This window comes from Gambusia affinis, linkage group LG07 (genome assembly GCF_019740435.1).
Source record: "Gambusia affinis linkage group LG07, SWU_Gaff_1.0, whole genome shotgun sequence".
Lineage (NCBI taxonomy): Eukaryota > Metazoa > Chordata > Actinopteri > Cyprinodontiformes > Poeciliidae > Gambusia > Gambusia affinis.
This window is the reverse complement of record NC_057874.1, coordinates 10,760,306-10,787,760: the sequence shown is the minus strand read 5'-3', so window position 1 is coordinate 10,787,760 and position 27,455 is coordinate 10,760,306. Positions and strand designations below refer to the sequence as shown.

Here is a 27,455-nt window from a genome sequence, read left to right as displayed (position 1 = left end):
GTACTTTGGCCGCACGTCCGGCTGTTTGTGTGTCGGTGTGTGCGTGTGTGTGTGTGTGTGTTTCAACCGGGGGTTTAAAGGCGCTGTAGTGCGCTCCCTCCCTTCCCCTCTCTGGCCTTCGCCGCACAGGAGCACCTGCACGCCTGCGCTGATCTCTCCCATCCCCCCTCCCCGCCCAGATTTATCTCCATCCATCTGTCCCCGAGCTCCCACATCCATTACCGGGCAGCACGGCTACAGCATTTGCATGTGGATCGAAGCGGAGGTACAGAGGGAAGCGAGGCAGAGGGAGGCGGAGGAAAACCTCTGAGGGAGAGAAAGGGAGGAAAATAGATCAGAGCGAGGGAGAGGGTGGCAGCAGATATCGATGGCTGCAACAATGGAGCTGTAGGATCCAGAGAGGTGGTAGTCCGCTTGAAAGCGGCTGGGGAGAGGGGGTGAAGATACTATATTTGAGTTGGGGGTGGGGGGGAGAGGAAGGAGGGAGGAAGAGGATGGGCCTGGAGGACAGCCTTGCAATGCCACTGCAAACATTGGATTAAAGCAGTATGGTAATGTTTCTGATTTAATTTATTGCTGTGCTGCTTGTGTGTCACCGTCCCCCGCGTGTCCACGCCGCGTCTCCAGAGGGCTCAGGCATGCCCCGTCCCTCATGTCTTCTTCCATGCTTCAGACGGCTGCCATCCCAACCCTCATCATCACCAGCAGCATCCATCCATCCATCCATCCATCCATCCATCCATCGCTCTAGATACATTTTAGATGCTTTATTCCAGTCTGTTGTCTGTTTACACCCATACGCACGGCTGGACGGCAGCCCCTCCACCTCCTACTACTCTAGCTTGGCTGCTGCAGAAGCATCTCACTCTCTCAGTGAAGCTCAGGACATGATTAATCACCCGGGAGTCCAGTCATCTGTTATTCTCCTCCCTGGTGCTGCTGTGAGATTGCAACCTAGATTCAAGGAAAAGAAAACACTTGCCCCTTGCTGCGCTCTAGCCACAGAGCACAGGAAGCTCAGATAGATGAACCAAAGGCATTAGAAACATCAAAACGGCGCACTGAGATGTTTGCAGCGTCTGATTAGTGTTGTGACACGATTACTGAGCTGCAGATCGCTGCTATGTAGAAGCCTGAGCTGGGAATCCCCTCATGGATTGATGATTAGTTGGTTATTTATTTGGATAATTTCCTCACAAATTAAATAAGAAATGCTTTTAGGTTTATGTCTGCATGATCCAGAACTCATCCAGGGCTCTGAAACAGTATCTACCTTTCTTACAAATGTCTGCTGCTTCCACACGCATTTTAATATCAGACAAAAACAAAAACAAAAAAGCGACTACAGAGTGCTGTTTTGTGACATAAACCTACACTCTTAACTAGGGAAGCTATTTTATTTTCACTTCTGATACTGAAAGATATCTGAAGTTTAGCATCGGTTGATATCGATCTGATACAGGGAAACAGCGCTGAATTGACTCACAGTAGTTATTTCTTTTAAACACAAACATAAATGTACCTCATAAATCAGCACCATTACAGCATACTTATACCATACACCAGTATTGGTCAACATTTAAAGACAACTTTAATTTGTTCAGTCGGTGTCTTTAGGAGTGAAACAGCCAATGTTACTCTCGAGTTTGCAGAAGCTCTCAGTAAACAAAAACGAAACGTTGACAACCAACCTGTTCTTGTGTTTCTTCAGATTCTGAATGATTTGTTGCTTTTTAAGACCTCTGTTGTCAGACAGGCTCTGTTCAAGTGGCTTCTTGATTCTGCAGAACTGGGTGTGGCTAGTGAAACTGAACCAAAACATCGGTTAATTGTTAAAGTAAATTCATAATTAATTAAAAGCGAATAACCATTTCATTCGCATAGGACCTGCTTGGATATCATTTTTATTTTGTACTTTTAAAAACTCAAATGACTTTTTCTGATATTACACTTTGTTCAGTGATCCAAACCATTTATACGAGACAACAATGAAAGAACAGAATGAAATATGTAAGGAGGGGAACACCTTTAATCTGCACAGTATTATCCAGCATGCAGCTGCATGGTTTTAAATGCCCATTGATGCTCATTTTTTCAAAAACAATAGTCACACCTTTGCTTCAGGTTCAGAGTGTGTGCTGACAGGAAAGCAGCCCAGTTAAGTTTCATCTAATTAATGCATAATAGCCACTCCGTGTACTTCCTGATCCCTCCACCAAATCAATTATAGCTGCACAGCAGGGGTCAGAAATAAACTGACTTCAGGAGCTCAGGGATTTTACTCTGGCCTAAAAATGAGTCTTTCTTAATGAAACCAGTCGTCTCAGCTTAAAATGTTGCTTTCGTCCTGGTGTTAGTTCACCTAGTCACGATTATTATACAATGAGGCATTTCTTTATTTCAATGCTTTTAATTGAGAATAAGAAAAACTATAATTATTTGTTTTCTTTTTCTCTGGTATATAAATGAAACCTTTGTGTTTTTTTAATGCAAACAAAATAAGTAAAAATACATTTTATTCCGATTTGCTGCCATGCAGAACGACCTAAAGAAATCTACGTCTCAATATCTGGGCTGAATTGTTACATATTTTATTGGCAGGTTGGAATCCGTCAGGTTTCATTTAGAGGATCTCGATTCGGTTTTCGTGCAAAAAGCTTTCAGCTCTCAGGGATTCTCAGGTCATCTTGCATAACACGGCTCGTCTGAAGTCTGTTGATGAAGGTAAAACATTCAGATTTTTAACTCTTAGTTTTAATGGGTTTTCAGGTGGATTTAGGAAAAAAAAAGTCCAAAACCTCCAAGATACAATAATTATTGATACAAAAGCTTTCCTTTTATGAGTCAAGTCTTTGCTCCAGTTTTCAGATTTACCTTCTTTTGCATCCTGCTCACAGTGCGATAATCCCTGCTCCTCGTCCTGCGTGGTTCGTTACAGGATCAGACTTTTTGATTCTTCATCTGACTCTACAGTCAGAGGTGAGCAGCTGTTAACTTATAAGTCCTGATCAGGTCCGGAGTTATTTAAGATTTTGTATCAACATTAACGTCCCAATCGGATACTTCATTTAAAAATCAATGACCCTCCACGCAACGTGCTTGAAAATCTTTAAAGTGCAGTTCTGCCCGTTAGTGTTTTAATTCATTCACTCACTATTGATGTTCTGGATGCTAATTTGTCTTGAGAGCAACTGATATTTTGTCCAAACAGGATTTTCTGCGGCACAGCTTTTCATTTCTTAAGCTATTTCTGCTGTGAGAAATTATTTATCTTCACACCTAATAACAGGTTTTGTCACTGTTTTTTGTTTTTTTGTAATCTACTCTGTTTTGCAAAATTGTTTTAATTCATCCTCATTTGAGGGTTTTCAAACCGTCTACAGAATCTCAGTAGTACAGACTTTGACTAGGTCTCAACAAAACCTACATTTTGTGCAATTTGTACCGTTCAGACGTGAACTTTCTGGTGGGCTTTAGATTGTTTCCTGATCTTGAGCTTCAGACCAGAAACCCGTGAACAGGTAGTATTCTGGTTCAGGATTGTTCAGTCCGGATCAGGTCATCCAGGTCCTGAAGACACGCAACAGTCCAGATCATCACACTGCAAAAACACAACATCTTACCAAATGTTTTTGTCCTAATTTCTAATGAAAATATCTTGCTATAATTGCAGTAAGACAAAACTAACTTAGAAGTAGCTTTTGGGAAAGAAATAGTTTGTTTTAAGTCAATAATAACCTAACACTGATGAAAAATATAATCTAAAAACTGGCAGATTATTTCACTTTTAACATGGAGAAATGTTTTATCAGTGAAATAATCTGTTCAGCCGAACTATGACTCTTTCATTAATACAAAGACTTTATTTACGTAAAACAATCCCTTATATCTTGCTGAAAACTTGTGAGTTTTGTCTTATTTCAAGCACACTAGAAAACACCTTTTAGTTAAACTGCTGGTATGATGCTGTTTTTCTTTTTCTTCTTTAAAATACCTTTTTTGTCTCATCAGCCCCAAAATATTGTCAAAAGAAATCTTAATGACGACCAGAAGATCTTTGGGAAAATGTGAGGCAGTGTTTCTTTTTGCTCAGCCTACCAGTCGGTCTCTTTCTGTAATTCACTTAACACAAGATTGATTTTGGTCACTGCCGGGGAGCTTCACCGCCACTCCATGTTTCCTCCATTTGTCGTTCACTAGACTTCATGGCGTCATGCAGGTTCTGTTTCAGTATTTTCTTAACTCTATAGATGTGGCAGTAATCACACTGAAGTGTGGGACGTGACCCAGAACATGATGATGGGTTGAATCACGGCTAATTCATGGTTTTCCAGGGAGACGATTATACTTTCAATAGCTTTTTGTACCCTGAATGAATGAAGTCGTCGTTTGAAAGCTGCTGTTCATAAAATGTCAGATTGTTTTTGTCTGACATGAAGATTTATCTGCTTTTTTTTTTTTTTTTTCCCCAAAGTGTTTGCACATCCTTTGACAGATTTGTGAGTCTTAAATATAAAATAAAAAATAGACTCGGATCAAATTGAAGCCACTTGATTCGCTGGAGGAGAGGAAGACATGAAATCTTAAAAAATGGCTCCATCCTGATCCACACAGCAACCTGACTTGCATGCCCATCAGTTCGTGTTTTTCCCATTTTGAAGAGCTGGTAAGACTAATGGATTTTTGTGTCACGGTATAATTATACCCCCATGAAACAGCAAGACATATTTTTAATTAAAAGTTCCTACAAGTTGGACGTACCTAAAACAGTAAAATAAATCAAAAAGTTACATTTGTTGAACTTTTTGATTTACTTTACTGTGAGCACCCAATGACTGTGACACCAACAATTGACTTCTTCCTCTTTATAAGTTAAATTGAACATGTGCCTTTCTAAATTTTTCATTCAGCTGCAGTAAAATATTTTTTTCCACGTACATAAAGCAAAATGTATGATGTAGTTTCATTTTTCTTCTGTATTTTTTTTTAATTTAACGTACAAATCCATAATCCGTTTCCAGAATATCACAGATATGTTTGGATGTTCATTTGTAATCTTCATTTCCATGACCATTTGATCATATTTCAGCACATTTCTGCACAGATATTTCTTATTAACTGACTTCTTTGGCTTTGAATTTGCTATTTCAACAAATTTTTTTTTTTTTTTTTTGGTTTCTCAGCCCTCAGCGTGACCTCCATTATTCTGGTTAATTGTCATTTCTTAATTAAATTTCAAGCGGGTCCACTTTATGTTTATGGCTATCATTTATTTTAATTCTCAGAAGGCTTGGCAGCTCTTTAGAGGAGCCAGTTTCTGCTGATTTATGGAACTTGTGCAACAAAGTGACCATAAATCCAGTGATGACAATCAATAGGCCTAATAAGATCAGCACAGCAGACGTCAAGTTATCTGAAATCTCACCTACGGTAATAAATGTGTCTTCCTTCGCAGGATACGAGACGTTGCTTCTTCAAGCCCAACATATTCTGGCTGGAGGAGCAGAAATTTAATGACTTTTATGTACAAGTCAACAAATAGAGAGGGATGAGGAGTTTGCGGCGTCATTGCGATCAGCTGGAGAAATGTCTGACGTAAAATCAGTAGATTTTAGTGTAGAATTTAACTGAAATCTACAACCTCTGCTTCTGTCCCCACAGCTGGACAAGAGTGAGGTGGCAACCTTAGGTCTACCCCCCACCTCCAGCCATGGCGGCTCTGACAGCAACATCAGCACGGACGGATCGGCGGCGGCGGCCGGGGCGGCAGGGGGCGCAGAGGCCGCGAGCGCCGGCGAGCCCCAGCGGACGCGCGTCGCTCTGGAGCATCTCCAGCAGAAGATCCTGAAGGTCACAGAGCAGATCCGCGTGGAGCAGGAGGCGCGCGACGACAACGTGGCCGAATACCTGAAGCTGGCCCACAACGCAGACAAACAGCAGGCGTCCAGGATCAAGCAGGTGTTCGAGAAGAAGAATCAGAAGTCGGCACAGACCATCGCGCATCTGCACAAGAAGCTAGAGCACTATCACAAGAAGCTAAAGGAGATCGAGCAGGTACATGGGTCCGGTCCAACGGTGGCGCTGTTCGCTTTAGTTCCTGACTGGCATTCACTCAGACAATCTTTATGAGGACACATCTATCCAAATATGCATTCTGTGAAAAAAAATCAGGACATCCTACAACAACTTGTGTGTGAGTCAAGTAATATAAATAGATAATAAAAACCAAAGAAAACACCATTTGAAAAAGATTTCAAGGGGCAGTACTGTGTATTGTCCAGGCACATACTTAAATGTTGTAGAACAATAAAGTAATTTTGTTACTTTAAATTGTTATAAAATTGCTGTATATATGAAAAATGACTTGAATGAATTTTGACTTTGCAATTTAATGCCTCGAAATTAGCGCACTGTCACTTTAAGAAGCTCCCACTCTTTCCGAATCTCAGCCTTCAGCACGTCTTCACTCTGTTTCTCAACAGCTTTTACCAGCAGTATTTCGAGAAGCAGCTCGTATAATGAGCTCAGTAGATGCACAGTTCCAGCTGGTGTTCGCTAATTGCTGCTGGCTAGTCTGAAGGAGCTGAGAGGCGGGGTTGCATGGGAGATCTGCTCTACTATCCCTCTTTAAAACCTCACGTTCGACCTGAGTGTTGTAATGAGTCAAGATATCAGAGAAAAGATTTCTCTTCTCTTCCCTCTCTGCAGAACGGACCGGCCCGGCAACCCAAGGATGTCCTGCGGGACATGCAGCAGGGGTTAAAGGACGTGAGGGCCAACGTTCGCGCGGGGATAAGCGGGTTTGGAGGCGGAGTAGTCGAGGGGGTCAAAGGTGGCGTCTCGGCCCTCACTCACACGGCCGTGGTCTCAAAGCCGAGAGAGTTCGCAAGCCTGATCAGAAACAAGTTTGGCAGTGCGGATAATATTGCTCACCTGAAGGACACGCTGGAGGACGGAGTGGGGGGACACTCTGAGGACGCCCCGACGCCCCGAGCTCTCAGCGGCAGCGCCACCTTGGTGTCCAGCCCCAAGTACGGCAGCGACGACGAGTGCTCCAGTGCGACCTCGGGCTCCGGAGCGGGCAGTAACTCCGGTGGGGCCGGAGCGGGAGGAGTGGTCGGAGGGGGGATGCTGGCCCCGGCGATGGGGAGCCCCCGACTGGACGGTCACCACCACCACCACCATCACATGCACAGCTCATGGGACTCCCTTCTGGAGGGGCTGCAGGAGATCAAGGCCAGCCAGACGCACATGGAGGACGCCATCGAGGACATGAAGGGCCAGCTGCAGAGCGACTACTCCTACATGACGCAGTGTCTGCAGGAAGAGAGATACAGGTAGATACAAACTCACCCCCCTCCAGGTTCCTACTGCCGTTCTGCAGGACGGTCCTCTACAGCAGGCCGTTTTAACATAAAATCAGCTTCACCACACTTCAATTCCAAATATCTGACACATTTATAGCAAATGAAGATAGCTGTAATTATGCTTTAGCTATACAAAATACTTATCTGACATATCTCTAATTTCATTCTGATTAATATAAATGACACCATAATATCTTAAATGTATTTTACTTTACTCTTTTGGCTTTGAGACCACGGCCTTGTGAGTGAGGGCCGAGACGCCACATAAATATAGATTTGGCTAGTGCAAATTACATCGCAGACATCTGAAACTGCAATTTTGACTTTCAAAATTCATTTTAAGATATCTCCAAATCAATTAGACATATCTTTAATTAGACTGCTTTTCTATTTCACATATCTTGACTTAACATTCTGACTAGTCAAAACATCACAGATTTATGTAGCTTTTTAAATTCCAATTGTCGTAGTTCCTCACAAAGCTATCAGAAAACAGATTATCCAATCAGAAACCAAACCTCAAATATCAAGACTAACATCACGTCTTCTATCTGCAGAAGATGGGCATCTTTTAAAAACCAGCCACTCTGTCGTGTTCTGAGACTTAAACATGAATGTTTCTGTGTGAGAGCAGTGCAGAGCGAGCTAAGGCTCTATTTTCAGCTCAGGATTAATATGTCTTCTGTTGTCCAGTGAGTTATTACTGCAGGGATTAGGAGATCAAAATAGAAATAAACATCAGTGTTCACTATCATTGTAATAAAAGGAAATGTCAAAGGTCATTCTGAGATCAAAAAAATAAATAAAAAAATTTGGATACCAGCAATGCAACACACGCATTACATCCGGCTGTGGGTAGATGTCTTAATCGAGCGTTTTGTTCTGTTCTGTTGGGTTCTGCTGGGTTGGTTTGGGTTGTATGTTCAGGTATGAGAGACTTGAGGAGCAGCTGAATGATCTAACAGAGCTGCACCAGAATGAGATGACCAACCTCAAACAGGAACTCGCCAGCATGGAGGAAAAGGTCGCCTACCAGTCCTACGAGAGAGCCAGAGACATTCAGGTAAACACTGACCCAAGTACTGGAGATTTATTTACACTCCTACTCTTTTAGTTACTAATCAACTTGATTATTGACTTTCTTATCTGCTCATTTACTTATTTACTTTTCTACTATTTACTTTTTCTACTTGCATAGTTAATTATTGATGTACTGATTGACTTCAGCATTGACTTTCTACCAGAACCATTTTTTACTCATAAACTCATTCACGTTTTTTCTTACCTATTTAAATATTTATTTACTTTCATACTTATTCACTTATTTACATGTTTACGTTCTTTCTTCTTGGTAGACATTTAATAGCTTACATAAGCCATACAGTGTTTACCGGTACTTACAATATAATTACTTACTCAATTACAAATGTATTATTTCACTAACTTACATACTTACATTTATGCAAACTCTTTACATATTTAGTTATCTACTTACTGACTGATTTAATTGTTTACTTTCTATAATTGTTCATTTTTATATTAATGTAGCTATACATTTATTTACTTACCTACTCACTTATTACTTTGTAACTTACTCATTTACTTTTTCAACCTACATAATTATTTTCTTACACACATACTTTAATTGCTTCCTTTCTTACCAGGTAACTCACTTGTATACATATTTAATTATTAACATATTTACCCACCTATTTGGTTACTTAGCCTATTTATTTATTTAGTTTTTACTTGCATCCTCACTTAATAATTTATGCTAACATTAGTAAGTATATTTATTTATTTACTGACTTACTTCTGTGCTTATTTGCTACCTTCACTAATGAATCAACTTTGCACCTTATGATTTATTTATTCAAGTGCATGTTTTGTTTTATTTACAAGTTGCGTTATTATGACATCTGGATGATTAATGTGCATACTTTTAACGTCAGCAAATTAATTCAGAACGTTTTATCTTAATGGTTTGTTGGGTGAGGAGGAAGTTCTGCATCTGGTTCACTTCTTTCTCTCTGAAGATAAAATCTGAATCATTCCATCTGTGCTGCACTTTTTTGATGATCCAGCAACTTTAAATGGATTTGACTAGAAATTGACGAATAAATGACCTTTAACAGGAAGGACGTTAAGGTTCCATTTACATAGCAACCGTGACATTTTTGTTGCGATTGATATTAGAGTCTCTCAAACCAACACTTTATGAAACTTTTTTGAGACGTGAAAGCGCGCATGCCCAGAAAGAACGGCTTCAAGATTTAATCTGCGCATGCACGGGGAAGATAAAAACAATAGTGGATGTCATTGTGCTACTTAACATGTTCACTTTAGCACATTTCTGATCATTAATACATGTGTTACATGAGCACTCCGTTCATGAGAGACGAAGAATGGTTACTGTTCACTATGAGGTGGAAGCTAATATGTCAGCTAAGCTAACGTTCAAAAGCGAGTGGGAGTTCGATGACGATCTAAAACCACAGCGCAATTTAGTGGCCTGGCATGACAACTACAACTAACCAGCGGTCTCTTTTTTTATTTTTTTATTTATTAAACAATGAATTGTTGAGGTACAGGGTAGGGGAAAAAGAAACCATTATAAGGGGTAAAAACTGTAAAAGACAACCACATAACAGCTAAAACAAATAATGGAAATGGAAAATTTGTAGTTAATGTTTGAAATAAAAATGACCATTCACAGTGAGACTGGTTCACCTCGTTGTTCCCACTTGTTTTCTGGGCCTGTGTGCAGGAAGCCGTGGAGGCGTGCTTGACCCGCATCACCAAGCTGGAGCTGCAGCAGCAGCAGCAGCAGGTGGTTCAGCTGGAGGGAGTGGAGAACGCCAACGCCCGGGCTCTCCTGGGGAAGCTCATCAACGTCATCCTGGCTCTCATGGCCGTGCTCCTGGTCTTCGTCTCCACTTTGGCCAACTTCATCACCCCTCTGATGAAGACCCGAGCGCGCGTGGCCGCCACCGTCCTGCTGGCCTTGCTGCTGTTCATCCTGTGGAAGCAGTGGGATTTTGTGGAGTTGTGGTTGTTGCCCAGCTAAACCTGGATTTAAAGGAAGGACGAGAGAAAGGAGACACGAAGGAGCTTGAGAGAAACTTAATGGACTTGGTACATTTGAGGTAGAACTTTACCGCTCTCCAGTTAAATAAAGACGTCACCTCACTCCATCCAAATCTTCAGGTGTGGATGACAGACGATTAATCCCATTGCTATCACCAAAAAGAAAGAAAGAAAAAAAAAGTTTCCTGCAAGAAATCAGATTTTCTATTTAAGAGACACAAAGGATCAACTTGCGCTGACTGTAAATCTTCATGTTGAAGCTGCAGCATATGTTTGAAACCAAGATGTTTTTTTTTCCATGAATGTTACGTGCTCTCATGCATGTTCTTACATGTGCACTCAGATGCATCCAGCAGGCATGAGTTAGCATCTCATCAATGACGAATAAATGTGTTTTCTGCCATTTCTGTTGTCGGAAACAAAAGTGCAGATACGTCGTTTCTCCACTCAATCACTCTCGTGTTTTTCTTTCACATCCTGTGCTGGTGTTACTGCAGTGCTATTAGGCTTGTTTTCGGTGGTGGGAGGGTTGCAGCTGAACCTGCTAAAGCTTACAACACCGAATGAAATAATTGATTCTGTACACAAATACTAACAGTGTAGACCTACAGCTACCCACAGTGTCAAATTACCTGGCATGTCAACGTTTATATCCAGTTTGCAAAAACAAATGTTGCTGTTTTATTAAACTGTGTAAGAAATAAATGATTTCATATATGAGAATATGCTTGATACAATTTTTACTGTACAAAGAGAAGATGTTTAAACTGAAACTAATGGATTTTTTTTTTTTTACAAATCTACTATTAAGCTCAAATAGCCACTCACCCAGTCCAGATGGAGAGGATCTCTGAACCAAACCCACGATGTGCATCTTTCCTGCAAAACTTCTAAGTCTGGAAATACATGAAACAGACCAAAATCTTCAGTTTTCACAATCATTCTGATTATCCTTCTTTGACACCAAGCCAATCACAGACTGACAATAATCTTAAAATCCCCAAATCATGTCCTGTTTTTATAAATCGTGTCTTTTCTGTTCCGGTGGAAAACATTTGTTTTATTAACTAATACAGTAAAAGTGAAAAAAAAAAAAAAAAAAAAAGCAAGTTCACCCACCTTTAATTTTTGCATGAGGACAAAATAAAAATCATCTGGTCTTTCTGATTTTGAACAAACCCAAAGTGCATCAAAAGGTCATTTTTGCTGATGTACTTATAGACTTAGTTAGATCTTAGTTTTGATGAGGAAAAGATCCGATTTCTCAGCTTTTGTTTACAGATCAGATCTTCACTGGTGTGTAGATCAGGCGTCTCAACTTTGGATGCGTCTTTAGTCCTGTGCTCCTGCATCGGACGGCTGAATTATCTCCTCAGCAAGCAGTAAGGAGTCCTGCTGATGACCTAATTGAGTGATTCAGATACATCGGAAGCAAAAACAACACCCGGGTTTAGACCATCAAATCTGCTAAAAACAAAAAAACAAAAAGGGAAAAAAAATCCCCCCCCCCCAAAAAAAACACATTCAGATGTGTTTGTTGTCTTTTTAATAATTACTGTCAGGCAAAACCCTTACGAACAATACATTTATGACAGGTATTCTTACAGTACAAGACAGAACTCAAGGAGATCAGAGCCAGTGGCATGGCCACAACTGACCGCTATCAAGTAAGACATTCATCGTCATTTAGATTGTTCCAACTTTCACAGAGTTCACAAATGTGTTTTGCATTTGACTCGTATCAAACACAACAGTTTTCTTGATTACCTAGCAAATTCTAAAGACCTCGATAGAAACAGCAGAGTAGAAAAAAAACCCAAAACAAACACAAATAACAAAACCTTGGATAATAAGCAGAGGAATTCCTGATTTTATTTCAACTTCCTGTTAAGATGAACGATGTACAATATATTGCTTTCAGGTGCACGACTTTAAAATGGGTATACCGCCCCAAAAACACATTCTTCAGATTCACCTTCCTCTGCCGTTTTTTTATTTTATTTGTTTCTCGTCTGCCAGCAGGTTAGACAGAGGTGCAGCGGTCAAACCGTTAAACCGCAGGAGGAGCTGCTTCTTAAAGGAATAAACGAGCCAAACGTACAGTAGGACCAGCAGCCCCTCCAGAGAATTGCAGCTTCCCTTCATTCATCATCATTCGTTGGAAACTCAGTTTATTCGCCTCTTTTCATGGAGTTAAAACAGAAAGACAAAACAAAAAAAACAAAACTATTCATGTTCTCTGAGAGTCTTGAGCCTAAGACACAGTATCCAGTCACAGCGTACATTAGAGGAGAGGAAAAATTAAAAAAAATAAAAAATTAAAAAAATACAAATGACACACGGTGAGTATTAAAAGCTTGATATTTGATATTACACAATAATTAAAAAAGTTGAACAGGAGGCAGCACGGAGTTTGGACTGATCACATGTTTAGTGCTCAGAGATCAAAACGTGTAACACTAACATATGAAAACAAAAGAAGTCCGTGTTGCCCGTGAATGTAAAATGTTGTCTCAGTGGAGCGACTGGACGATTCCAGCCCGGTTGTGGTGTAAAAACATGGACACACATGTTGGTGTTCAGCAGGACAAGACCTGCTCCCACAGTCTTCAGGCCATGAAGTAAAAAGTTCGTCCTGCAGGCCGAAAAACCTGCAGCCTCATTTATGAAAAGGTTTCTCCGTCTAACAGACATTATCCTGCCTTCTAAACATTAATAAAGTATGCCTACTATTAGACATGGCAAAAGTTACCCACCACCTCCATCGGTCTCATCTCCAACCACAGACGCATCTCAACAAATTAGAACGTGAATTTAGTCAGTAATTCAATGCAAAACTCCCACCGTATGCAGATAGATTACATGGAGTGATGTATTCCACGCATTTATTCCTGTTAATATGACGGCTTCGTCTTGCAGTTAATGGAAACCCAAAATATAGTTTCTCAGAACTTTAAAATGCTACGCAAGACGAATAAAAAGTAATGCAAATGTGATTTTAGGGATGATTATCCAGTAGACCGTAGGGACGGGCAATATAGAGTTAAAGTTCTATTACGATACTTTGTGATACTATCGTAATAACAATAAAAGTAACAATCAAAACTATTTATTACTTCTTTTTTAAGTTATTTAAATTTTTTGACAGTTATTGATCAATAGTTATTTGCTCAATACTGCATTTGAGCAAATAGTGGAAAAGTAATAAAACGAACAATTCTAACAATATGGATAGTTTTTTTTCCCCCAAACATTGATTGGAAATTATTGTGACAGTAAGAAATGTATCATGATAAATGATAAACACAATAAATGCCCACCTGCAGCAAACAGTCATAGAAATTTTCCATTATTACAACCGTTTTCAAGATTAAAAGACTAATGTCCCAACAAGATAAAAAGACACTCAACGCAACTTGAGTTGCATTGATTATTACAATATTGTGTTTACAGGTTTGCAGCCGATCCAGAACGCTGCTGCTCGAGTTCTGACTAAAACCAGAAAGATGGAGAAAATCACCCCACACCTAAAATCCTGTAACTCAGAGAATAGACTTTAAAATACTGTTGGTTTATAAGCCACTGAACGTCTTAGCACCAAAATAGCTTACAGATCTGTTGTTGTTGTATCGGCCTTCTGGTTCTGATCTGATCTGCATCAACAGAACCAGAACTAAACATTCAGCCTCTATAAACATCCGGAAAACTGCAAAACAGACGGAAACACTGAGTTCCTTTAAATCAAGATTAGAAAACGACCTGCTTAGTGTTGCCTTTGTTTCATAATAAGTGGTACATTTCTGCTCTGGATTACAACTTTTTATTAGTTTTAGTTTGTAAAACTGTATGTAAGGTTTCTTTTTTTTTTATGTTGCTCGTTATCGTGTAATGCATTCATGAACTGCCTTGCTGCTTAAATATACCATATAAATAAACTTGACTTAATTGATCTTATGTAATAGAATTCTTTTTTGAGAAACTAATTTTAGGTTTCAAAAGAGCTTTCATTGAAAATCATGAAAATAAACTGAATATCACTCTGGAATGAATCTAAATATGACAAGAGTGTCTCCCATTTGAATTGAACTACTGACAGAAATTAACTTTCCGAAGATATTCTAAGTTACTGACATGCATCCGTACGGTCGGCTCCCCCTTTGCCCTCGTTACCGTCTCGTTTGGCAAACCCTTTCAAAGTGACATCAGGGAAAGCTTCGGACACCATCGCCTCAAATGCAGCCCTCAGTACAAGTCACAGCGAGAGAGGTACCTAGGCAGACCTCTGGGTATAGAAGAGAATATAGGCCTGAGTGTTGCACACTTCCTCCACGCTGCAAACCTTCATCTCAGAGTCGTTACAGTGGACCCAGAAACCTGAAGAACACAAGACAAGAAGGTAAACACCAATCCTGACGGGACAGGAGAGGGACATGAAAACGAGCGCTTCCCCACCTCCTTCTGTGTTGTAGCAGTATGCGGTGTAGTGCCCTGAGCCGAAGCCTTTACCATGATGCATGACCACAGCAGACAGATCGTAGGTGTAGCCTCCTCTGTGCACAGAGTGACCCGAGTCTGTGCAGCAGTACGGTTTGATGTTCAGAACCTGGTCAAAGGCCACATGGACGCCGATCTTCTCCCTGTGGTTCCGGCCCGACCATCTGCCACAGGGAAGAGTTGGCATTAAAAACAATGACACCACAGAGCAACGTGGGTAGCTTTTTAAAAGAGGTTTATCAGGCAGGAAGAAAAGACGGCAGAGAAACTTGCCTGAAACGTTTGAGGTGCAGCCGTAAAACCTGAGGTAAGCGGTAGATCAGAAGCTGCTTACGTGCTTCTGACAGAACTAAGGGTTTGTGGGATGATTTTCTTCTTCTTTCTGAAACCAGGAGAGAGGATAAAAAAAGATTATGCACATTATTAAAGGTGCAACTTCACTCTTTTAAGAGGTAACAACTACTTTACTGTGTCCAGCAATTACAACACAGTGCAAGTTTTATTTATTTTTTACATCACTTCAACAAAAGACTAGTTCAACTATGGTTTGTGTTCTTCCTAAGGAGATCATCAATCTGCATTTAGAAGTTATTTTACTTTGTTCAGATCTTTTAAATGACATTTTCTCATTTGCATTATTGAAATTAAATAAACAGAAATGGTTACAGTGCACAAAACTGAGCTGCAGTGATCTGTGTTCGCACCCATTGAACCTTCTCGCATTTACTCACAGTACAAACACAAACCACTATGTGTTTGTCTTTTGGCTGACTGAACACAAACTAAAAAATAAAAATAAAAAATTTATATTGTTTTCAAATATATTACAAAGCAAATCTGAAAAGTGATGACTTTATATAATAATCAGATTAATTTTGTTGCATAAACCTGTAAAACAAAGACTTTTTTTCCCAAACAACTTCAATCTTGATTCTAAAACCTAAGTCTGTTTTGTACTCAGATGTTCAGCACTTTGCGTGAAAGCATTTTATTAATAAAATAGTTATTACTAGTGGATTAAAAGTTGTAAGCCCCAGACATGAGCAGGTCTTCTAATGAAGAAAAAAAGCAATCACACTGAACAGCGGTCCTGTTCTGCACCAATTATCTTCAAGTGTCATTAATCAACTGCAGCTCTTTGTTTTCAGTGAGTGTCGTCTCCCCCCCATAATGCCACACACACTCCCTGCCAGGCAGCGGCAAGTTTAGTTTACATCAAATCAACCGAACGCAGAAGAGAGTCTTGATTTTCTTTTCATTTCATACTAGATATTTTCAGTCATCAGTCCGTCGGCGGACATTTTGTACCGACATGAATGAGTTTGTATCCACACTGGAGGCGTTTCGTAAGCTCTTTGTCAACCACCGATTTTCTATAACTTACTGAGTCTACTTTAAGGATACTTGCTCTGGTTAGTAAACAGCTCTGAACAAAATGAAGAGTCCACTGCACTGAACCCCACTGAAAACCTCCTGGTTGTTCCACCAAATATTGATTTGTGAACTGAGTTAAAACATCAGTTCTGAGTTGTTTCTAAATGAATATGAACTTGCTCTCTTTGCATTATTTGAGGTCTGAAAGAGCTGCATCTTTTTTGTTATTTTGACCAATTATCATTTTCTGCAGTAAATACTCAATTTTTGGCATCTTGTCAGTAGTTCATAGAATAAAAAACCAACGTTCACTTTACTCAAACTATATACTTATAAAGAGTGAATTCAGAGAAACTGATCGTTTTAAGTGGCCTCTTAATTTTTTTGCAGAGCTGTATAATCCATCCTTAACATTTGATTACCATTTATAATCTGCCATGCGACAGGAGAGTTAACTGTTTGCAACAGGAAGCAGAACCATAAAAATAATGGATTACTGAATTCCACAATTAATCCAAAAATATTTCCCATCAAATAAATTTATCAAGAGAAGTAAGAGACACCAAATGGTTAAGTAGATGGGTCCAAAAATGGCAGCATGTGGCTCTAAATCAGGGGTAAAAAGTGGTGAAGTAGAAAATCTGAACCGGAACTTAATCAACACTTTGGGTTCAACAAGTATCCATTTAATCTGTTCAGGTCAAATACTTCATATAGGGACGCAATTTAAAGTTTTCTTTAACTTTGAGACAGAACTCTCAACAAAAACAAAAAACAAAAAAAAACACCTTTATAATTCTAGAAACCAGAAAACAGTTTTTTCTTTAAACTTTCCCTTTTGGCTGTGCGCTTCTCTGGACTCTTTCAAACTTGCAAAGTGGGAGCAATGTTTCATCTGGCCCTGAGGCTTAATGCTTAACGGATCACTTTGGTAGACAATCATCATGTAAACATGACCAAATATATGTTTTGGTCAATGCAGCTGATGTGTACGGTTTGTACTGACTGTTGCAGTGGTTGCAGGCGTAGATGTTGCCTTCAAGAGCCTCCATCTCTGTAAACTTGGACAGCATCTCTATGAGGGAGCAGCTGCGCTGGTACGCAGTGGCGCCTGAGCCTTTGTTCCTGCTGTGATATCTCTCTGGAAACTCCAGCGATAAATCCCAGAACGGCTCCACCGTGTTGGACTTGTGCTTACAGGACAGACACGTCACCTAAACACGGAAGAGGAGGAAGGAAGAGATTAGGACAATAAAATCAATCGCAGTGTTTTAAGTTCTTTATTATTATTTTCTGAATTTTCATATTTAATCATCTAATTTCTGTTGTTAGATTCTGTTCGTATAAAGCACTTCGTTGAAGAGGACTGTTTAAATAAAGTCTGACTGATCGTTTTCCTGTGGTGTACAAACTAGAGACGCACAGAGAAACCGGTTGGTCTGATACTCAAAAATCTGGTCTGAAGTGATTAATCAATTACTGAAATAATTGCAAACTAATTTAGTGACTCGATTAATCGTTAACTGGAGTAAACAGACTCAAAAAAGGCCTTTTGCTGAAAGAACACAACGTTCTGAGCAGTAATCAAACCAAAACTGTATATAAAAAATAATAAAAACATACATTAAAGGAATGCCGTTTCTGAATCTCAGGCAATAACATTTTTATTTTCTTATTTGTAAAAGGAATCGACTTACTTATTTGCATCTTTTAATGAACTTGCAATATTGTACGAAAAAGGCTTTAGTGACAAAACGAAAAATTTGAAGAACGAGCCAATTTTTTTTTTATCCAATTAATCATCTGAATGACTGATAGATTAATCGATTGTCCTGATCTGAACACCCCATAACCAAACAGAGGAAGTTGCCATAAACAACAACACCCTTCAGTGGTCGTTGTGACTAAGCAGCCGTTTATACCGCTAATAAAATGCAACCGCAGTCAGACCTCTGTGTGAACAATTTAGGACCCAAAGCGATCCGCATGCGCTGACGTCACACGACAACGCACTGTTCACCGACGTAACCATTAATGCCGCCACTTCTACATTTTGGAGCAATAGGAGCAGACAGTATCGCCATGATCATACCAAACCAAAGCAAGCTAATAAAAAAAAACCCATTAACTAATAGTAGTGACATTTTGTGGCACATGACTGCAGCTTCTGTATCACTTTCATAATAATCACTGCTGTCTTCAGCCACGATTTACAATGTCTGGCTTCTTCTGGTGCAGAATTATGACACGTTTCTCCCGTCCATGACGAAAAAGTCAGATAAAACATGATAATACATGACCGCTCAGACTGCAGACGCCTTGAAAACAATGTGATTTAGTCACATACGGAGGTGGTACGGCTCATCTTTTGGGGAGAATTCAAAGATCAGAACTGGGCTTTATATGAAATATGGGTCCCATACGAGCCAAAACAATAAATTAATTAATAAAAAATTGTCAAGTGCTAAAGATGCCATTAAACAGAAACTGTATTTTGCACATGTCAATTTGTCTGGAGTTTGTCGAGGGTCCAACAGAGTCAAACTTACAAGAAAAACTGCTGAAATGTCCGTTTAAATGATTAAAATCGTACTTTACAAATATGATCTTTAAAGTTTCTCTAAAAGCAAGTACAGCCGAAAGAACACAGTGATGGAGCTGAATACTGAATAATTGGTGGCTGATGAGAGGCTGTGCAGCCAATCAAAGAAAAATTATAATTTCAATCAAAGAGTGTAACTTGCTTTGAGTGAAATGAATTACCATCACAGAAAAAACAACCATGTCTTTTAAGGAGAAGAAGAAACCTGACCATCATCTGCTCTTCTCAGACTTTAGGAAAATGTTTCGCCGTTTCAAAGGAAACAAAGTCTTTTATATACAGAAACAAGCAAAAATAACAAAAAGAGGAGTTGTAACAAGAAAGAATTTTTTTTTTTTCTTCCAGTTACAATGAAGCTGCAGCAATAAATAAGCCATAGATTTTCAACTGATCAGTGACCTGGAAATAGTGAAAAGTCTGCTCTCCCTGCCCCCGTTCATTAAATCAGGGCTGTCCACGGAGCGGCTTGGGGCCATTTTGTGGCCCCTGGAATGATTTTGTGCATAATAACAATGATGAAAATTTGGCCTCCAGAGCAGGTGATTGATATGGACTGAGATTTTAAATTAAGGCAAAATTAAACCTCATTACAATGGAAAATTAAATCTCATTACAATGGAAAATATTCCACACAGCACATAGAAATGGTCTTTTAATAACCACACTCCTTGTGGTTATTACCATCTAATTTTATACTAAATAAACTTTGGTGCAGCCACATTTCTTATTCAAACTTGGTTAAATAGCCCTGGTATCTATAAACTGACCAAATTATTTACTTACTGCTGAAACAATAGTAAATTCTGTATTAATTTTTTATAAAATCTGGATTTTTTATTTTTTTTTAAACAATGAGTTTCCATAGTTCAGAGTGATGTCAGCATACCTTATGCTTACCATGTTGTCAACAAGTGTGTTTTACAGCTTCCATTTATTTGGACTTTGAGTTTAAGTCAATTTGATGGTAATTATGACTTTAATTACCATCAATACATATCAGGAAAATTAAGTTATTTTGTGAGAACTCCTACACAGTAACTAAAATTAGGAGCACTGAGCATTTTATGAAGTTATACTTTAGTACAAGTCTTACAGATAAGGAAATACGTAACCTTTAACACACCTGCATCAAATTATCAGTAGTACAATTTTGAAACTACCGTGCAAACAACTGTATCTATTTAGAAGAAAGAGTGACACGGACTGAACTGTTGAGGTCAGATCTTGATAACCCTTTGGAAGCTTTTTCTCATTAAAACGACGTCTTCCTCACATTTGTAGCTTTGCTTTGTGTTTTTTTTTCTGGATATATCATGACTAGATTTTCATAACAAAGATTCTCATAGCCTGGCCATAACACTCCACCATACATCTCACAGAGAGAATGATGAAAATAAAAATCCCTTTTTGGAAATATTTTCTGTCATTTGCTTTTTTTATTCTTTTTTTTTTTAGAAACGCAAGCAAGGAGAGATCAAAAATCGATTGAAATTGGATCGGGTATGACAAAAATCTGAGATTTTATTTAGTATTAGTCTGAAACAGTCTGACTGGAGCATTACCAATCAGTGCTGAACAGCTGTATTTGCTGCCATGCTGCCGGTCTCACCTGGCTGAGCAGCTGCCCGTGAAAGATGGTGTTCAGAACCTTCAGCACTTGCTTGGACAGCTTCCTCTTTGTGATGGGGATGACTATGCGCCGCTTGGACCCCTCCGTGTCCAGTTCCTGCTGCACCTTGTCCAGCAGCTCACACAGGAACTCCTGGGCGTCTTGCTGGTCGTATCCACGGAACGCTGGGATGAGGTTCCACACGGAGTGCAGCATGGCGAAGGGAGAAACAAGAGTCCACCGGCCTGACCACATGACCCTGAATAGTGTATGCAGCTCGTGACACAGAGACATTTGCTGGCGAGTCGAGCAGCGAGGCTCTTTGGGCTGGACCAGTTCTGCAGCCTGCGGGGACGGTGCGACGCTCTCCTTTTTGCCCACGGGCAAATTCCAACACCCCGCCTTCCCCATGCGTCCCAGAGGGTTCTCCGACAGTGGCGGAGTGGTGGCGCTGTTGACGACCGCTCCAGTCACCCTCTTCATGCCCTGGGAGTGGTTGGTCTTGGCCAGCAACTCCTCAGTCTCACACAGGTCCAAAGTGAGAAAACACTCCCTGAATTTCTGCAGGTGGCTCAGCACTTGCAATATTGAGTTCATGTAGCACGTGTTTCCCAAGTTGCGTAGACCAGTGACACCTGGAGCGTGCCTCCTCCGCGTTACGGCGTGCGTGGAGTAGTACCTCCTCAACTTAGCGGCTCTGCTGATCTGTGGCGCCCTGCGGGGCAGGGCGAGGAGTGAAGGCTTCTTGGGAGGTGGAGGTAGGCGTTCGGGGGGGTCGCGAAATTTGCGAGGAATGAGTGTCATGGTTGAACGTGGCCCCTGAGTCAGAAGCCTGGCACTCTTTCTGGGAGGAATGTTGCCGAGGTCTTCCAGGAGTTTCCTTTTCACCTCTTTTTTTTGTCTCCTGGCCTCCTCAAGTTTCTCCTTGCGCTGGTTCTGAACCTCTTGGTGTTTTCTAATCCACGTCTGAAGCATCTTTCCAAGGAGCGCTTTTCTCCTGTGGCGCAGGGCCAGCTGCATGGCAGGTTGCGGCCCACCTTCCAACACCCAGGGGGTGCCGTCCCCCCCAGCGGAGGAGCGCAGCGACCGCCTGCCTGGGCTCCGGACGGTAGAGAGCGCGCCTCTGAGGAGCTTGAGGTCTCCCTCTGCATTATCGTTCAGTACATAGTCTCCACAGGCGAAGCAGAAGACGTCCAGCTCACGCACCTCCATGGCCAATGGGTGTTGGGACTCCTGAAAGTGTTTGAGGAAGTGCTCCTCTATGAAGCGTCCACAGGCAACGTGGGAGCACTTGAGGCAGGCCCACACCGAATCCGTGGTGCTGCACTCCACACAGTGCCATTTCTGTGGATTGAGGATGGAATGGTCTTGGCCCAGACGAAGGCGAACCACGTGCTTACAGCGATCCATCTGTCCGGATGCACATGTGGCCTCAGTTATAGGACACACGTCCTGCAGCGAAGCAGCAACTCATTCTGATGGAAGATTTACACAAGAAAGAAAGAAAAGGTGCAGATTTGTTAATATAAAAATATGATTGCCGGTGCCTTGCAAAAGTAATCATAAGTCGGTAGAACATAAGCAATAAATCAATTAATTGCATGATAGATTGATCATATCCATTTGCATGATCAGACAGTTTTTTTCCGTCTCTTTCTTTCAAAAACTGGATGACAAAAAGCTTCAGGCTCAACAAGCTCCTTTTTTTGAAGAGCAACTTTGATTACAAAGACTACATTTTACTCATTCTTTCTGTACTTTTGTTTATTTATTTTGGATTTTTAACATGTCTTCCAGTGTTAAATGGTTTTTAGGAATTCAAGTTTATTGAACTATGAGATGGTGAACTCGTATTATTATGTCACTATTAGTGACATAATACCTGAAATTGATCTCAGAACATTATCATTTATTGCAATAATTTCTACAACAACTTATCATGCAGCAAAATTTGTTATTACAACAGGCCTACATGTCACTCAAACTTTTTCGCAATACTATATTGTTGAACAATCTTGCAGTTGTTTTTTGGGGTAGGTCTATACCTGCTCTGCATTTCTTCAGATTATTATCCATTTTTATTTTTTAGAAAATAACCTCTTGACAGATTATCAGAATCTGCGAACAGCAACGATTGTATCATGCCACTCATTCTCATTTATCAATCAATCAAATTTTATTTGTATAGCACACTTCAGCAGCAAGCCATTTCAAAGTGCTATACATCATATCAGACACAAAAACACAATGCAACATAGAATCAACAATCAAAACACAACATTAAGTCAAGTTCCGCCATTAAATTTGTAATTGATTACGTTTCAAATACAACTCTAAACGAGTGGGTTTTTAGTTGAGATTTATGCAGTAATTTTGACTGCGCCTGTCTAACATATGAATCAGTTTTGATTCTGACTGTATTTTTGCAGTCACTGCCGTGCATGAAGATGAACCATGTGTTTGCTCTTTCCCCTACATTGTTTGTTGCAAACTGCAAACATGACTTCTTATGGCTTTCTTTCAACAATAAATCTCTTCCAGCCACTCTTTCTCTTGAACTTACAGGGGTGTTGTGCAAAGACAAACACTAGAATAAGTATTATTTTCATTGCTTTCTTTTAATAACAGCAGTCACTCTATAGAACAATAGATTGCTGCAATCAATGCAACAACCACCACAACCAGCAAAATATATTTAACAGTTATTAAAGAAGTACTTTTATAAATACTGGAACTGTTATAGTTAGCTGTAATCATCTGCAAAATGTTTTTGCTGCAATTAATCTTTCTTGGCTTTTGGGAGAATGTTTCCAAAGCCTCCGAATACGAGAACTCAAATGTTTATTTCTGTGTCTATATTTTGTATGTCTCTCTCCATCTTTAAGTCTTTACCTACTGTATCTTCCTCTAATGATCATGTATTCATTTACTTACCAAGCTCAGTCTGTTAGGGGGAGTATTTCCCCTCCCACAGTCAAGCAGGATCACAACCTTTTATTCGATGACTGGATTTTTGCTGCATGTCGGGGAAAAGACGTGAAGCTTTTAGAATATTTTTTTATACTAGGAGCTTCGCCATGTGTATCAGGAGTAGGAGAACTACTCTTTCTGCTACTCACCGGAGTGCAAGTGCTGCCATCAAAACTATATAAATTGCGTTTAAAAAACACAGATATGCTTGCCTGTTTGTTGCGACATTTTCATCTTGCGACTCAGCATCTGTGAGGAGTACAGAGCACGTGTTTTTGACCAGGTTTTGTTAACTTTGGCGTTTCAAAAGCGAGAGCTGAAAGTAGACGAGCGTGATCTAATTTTGTTTATTTAGGCTAATAAAATCAATAGCTTTAACTGCAAACACATACGATTCCTAGCTACATGCCGTCTTCCTGTTGGGGACGTGGGTGGGGGAAACGGTAAACTGGGACCAAACCCCGCAAAAAGCATCTCCCCTACTTTATTCCTCTCACTCTGACCTCTGAGGCCCCAACAGAACAGCTGAGACTGAACTTTTTTTTTTGAAAACCACGTGCAATTCTTGTATTCATGGATATGCTACACTGTGTTCATCTATGACATAAAATGCCAATAAAACACAATCGTGTCTGCAGCAGTAAAATGTGACCGGTGGAAAAGTTCAAAGGAGTTGAACCCTTGCAATGCACCGTAGACCACTGTCTCTTCTAATAAGCAAAACTACTGAGCATACATATATAGAAAGAGGAAATGAAACGGGTTTACTAACTGTACAAGAAGTTCTCTTGATCAGATCTGTTGCATCACATCATCTGAAATCAGCGACAAGCCTCAGGCCGATCACTCACATCCACTGTCAGCACCAGCACCAACAGGAGGAGACTGGAAAACAGCCATGACAGGTCGCATAATGGACCAATTACTGAGGCCGTCGGAACCGCTAAATAATGCTACACAAATAAGGCATTTGCAGTGTTTCAAATGAATTTGCATGAAGAAATTTAATCAAGGCTTTTTCCAATTCCTGAACAAAATACAGTCAATAAAAGCAACATAAAAAATTTATTTTAACAAGGAGGGTTACCTTATATTCATTTTATTTCACTATTAACAAGATTGTGAATGAAATTGACATCTAGCAGAACATACAATACATGATTATTTTAAATAATTTATTGCAATTCCTTATTGTTTGATTATGAACTGAGAACAAGCTTTGGCTCCCATATAAAAGCTTTAAAAATTGGCTTTTACAATTGTGATTCTTGTTTTAATTGAAGATATTAACTGTGTTTATATGAAGAGGAACTCAAGAATAAATAGTCTAATTTTAACAGTGGAGTAGTAGAAAAACAACATATTTGTGATGGCAAAAGGTTTGTTTTATAATATGCATATTTGCTGTGTTAATATTTTGAATTAGATTTCAAAACTTTGACTACCTTTTAGGATACAGTCCACTGGAAAAGTAATTAACTCTTCACAGATTTCTTCTGTTTTTATTTGCATGCTTAATGATCCTGTTTAAACATTTTTTATGAGACAATAGCAACCCTAGTAAATACAAAGTACCATTTCACTTAAGGAAAAAGTTTTCCAACTTAATCTGGCCCTGTGTGGAAAAGTAATTGCCCCCTAAGTGTAAGACATAGTTATACCACCTTTGGCAATAATGACCACAGTATTTTAGGTCACTGTTGAAAAATATTGACCCACTTGTCTTTGCAGAACTGTTCAAAATCAGCCATATCAAAGGGTAATTTTGGTAGCCCATCCTCTTCTGGGAACATTTCTAAATGTTTTCTCCATTTGTTCTCACTGGGCTTTGACTCCCAAAGACTTAGTAATGGCTTGGTTACTATTTCCAGACTGATAAATGTCAGTGCCTTGGATTCTCATCTAATCTTGATTTATCTGTTTGTCTTATTTATTTATTATTTGTTAGGGCAACATGTGTTGCTTGTTTGAAAATTTTCTTTTGTGCGTGTGTGTGTGTGTGCCAACTTTGTTCCGTTTAATGTCTTGGTTGCAAAAATCATCCTCGAGTGGCCTGACTGTAAAAATTAAAACTAACAGATATAATTAATCACAGCTAATTTTTAATTTAACAAAGACGGAAATTGTTCACAAAGGACCACATCGGTTTAATAACTTAATAGATTATTTTTGTTTTTACTTATGTTTGGTAAATTTGTTTGGCAATCTGAAATACTTAGTTATGACAGAAAAAAAACATTAAAGGAGGGGAGACTTTTTAACGTGTCCTACACAAAGATAGTGTTTATCCCACATTTTATTGATCTGGTCTTTCAAATCAACAAACTTTCAGCATGTCTTAAATTGTAAATTCTTTTTATAAAGTTTCATGGTGCATTTTAACAAGTACTTTAAATAAGGATTAGAATTATTTCTACCACCACTTCCCTAAAATATACAAAGAGGGTACATGTGTTAAAAGAGCATGGTAAATCCTTTGTGGTGTTCTGTTCTAAACCAGTTTTTCCTCTTTGTGCAACTGATTCACTGCTTAACGCTGGAAAATGTTCCTGAAGAGAAACCATGATCTCTCTGGGTCAGGGCAACTGGTCCCTTCTTGGTTGCACACAAGCCGTGTTATGTTGTGCTGCTGCCGCATGCATGTTCACATTACAATCGCAATAACCCTGATATTTAACATTACTACATCTCCGCTGCGTCTGTGTGTGTTTTTATCTGCTGTCCAGTTCAAGGGGAGGGGAGCTTTCTCCTCAAGCCATGCTAGCCTCTAGCTCACCATCTCCATGTTGAGCCAGAACAAAGAACAGTCGGAGAGCCACTCTCCAGGAACCTCCAACAACTTTGTTGCTGTGAGCCCAGCCAGCAGTAAGTTAGCTAACGCCGCTAGCCGCTAGCTACAGCGGCTCTGCACAGGGCTTAGCTCCTGCTACAAACCCCCTTTGCTGTGTTTTACCTGGAGCCCACTTTGTTATACTTGCAGTATTTAAAGTGGTGACCATTCCAGTTGCTAAAAAAGAAGTAGCATTAGCTCGGCTGCTAACGCGTTTTTTTAAGCGAGGACAATTGAAGTTAACCTAACGGTTGTTGTTGTTCGCTAACGTTAACTAACGGCTAAGCTCCCCGAGCGAACCGTTTAAAAACTCCCCGGTGACATTCTCCGCGTAGAGCCGCCTATAGAGACATGGACGCTGGGCCTCGGTTGTACTCTTTTTCTTTTCTTTTTTTTTTTTACTACATTTGCATCACCTTTTATTTAGGAAAAAAAAGCAAAGTAAGGTTACCATCGTCAGCATCCGTCCATCCGGTTCACTCAGAGAGCTGCGGCGGATTGTTGTCCTCCTCACAGATTGAACAACCCAACTCTCGAAACGAGCCCGGACCCAGCTGCTCTCATTGGACCGGGACTGAGCGGCATCCGGGAGCTTATTGGCCCAGCAGCTGAACAACAGGCGGCAGGATGGGCCGTCCTTCCGTCCACCCACCGAGCCCACATGGAACAATAACCTGAAGCTCGGGCGAAAAGAACGGCTACCTGACCCTGGTTCCCCTCATAATAAACCGTGTGGCCCAGGTGTCAGATGGTTGAAATTAATCTAATAAAATGCAGAGAGAGGAGAAGGGTAGTACAGATTTTAATCTGCGCTGGAGGTGATTTCTCCTAAAGCCCACTGCGAATGATTGTAGTTGAAGTTGACACAAAAAGTGACACCAGTACAAAGCTGCTGCCTGCAGCAAGAATAGTTTCCTGTTCTCACAAGAACAGTAACTACTTTAGACGATCAGTAGTTTGTTATCCCACAGACTGCCTGTTACAGAAGCATGCATGCTCTCTTTTCCCCCCAGTTTTTGTCACGTTATAATTTAATTTTAGTATAAATACAGCTGCCTTACAGGTTAAGTATACAGATCCTGTATAGTTTTAAAGTTTGAACATTTCAAAGCGATGGTCAAG

General features: G+C 40.1%; 2 protein-coding genes across 7 annotated transcripts; one reads left to right on the top strand and one right to left on the bottom strand.

The window, feature by feature from the left end:
* The first annotated feature begins 107 nt into the window (after positions 1-107).
* tmcc2 (transmembrane and coiled-coil domain family 2) lies at positions 108-11,174 on the top strand. The gene is made up of 5 exons (XM_044123200.1): positions 108-551; positions 5,662-6,054; positions 6,709-7,337; positions 8,295-8,430; positions 10,135-11,174. Exons 1-5 carry the CDS (start codon positions 549-551, stop codon positions 10,432-10,434), a joined length of 1,461 nt encoding a protein of 486 aa, XP_043979135.1. The 5' UTR covers positions 108-548; the 3' UTR covers positions 10,435-11,174.
* An 809-nt stretch (positions 11,175-11,983) lies between these two features.
* usp49 (ubiquitin specific peptidase 49) lies at positions 11,984-27,433 on the bottom strand. Of its 6 annotated transcripts, XM_044123196.1 has the most exons (8): positions 26,785-27,433; positions 24,276-24,388; positions 23,716-23,752; positions 20,534-22,008; positions 17,329-17,536; positions 15,222-15,330; positions 14,907-15,112; positions 11,984-14,828 (listed from the first exon to the last, which is right to left on the bottom strand). In XM_044123196.1, the coding sequence occupies exons 4-8, from the start codon at positions 21,941-21,943 to the stop codon at positions 14,725-14,727; spliced, it is 2,037 nt and encodes a 678-aa protein (XP_043979131.1). In that variant the 5' UTR covers positions 21,944-22,008; positions 23,716-23,752; positions 24,276-24,388; positions 26,785-27,433; the 3' UTR covers positions 11,984-14,724. The 6 variants fall into 6 exon arrangements, with proteins under 6 accessions (XP_043979131.1, XP_043979130.1, XP_043979132.1 ...); XM_044123195.1 differs by lacking the exon at positions 23,716-23,752; XM_044123197.1 differs by lacking the exons at positions 23,716-23,752; positions 26,785-27,433 and adding an exon at positions 26,457-26,721.
* Between the last annotated feature and the right edge of the window lie 22 nt (positions 27,434-27,455).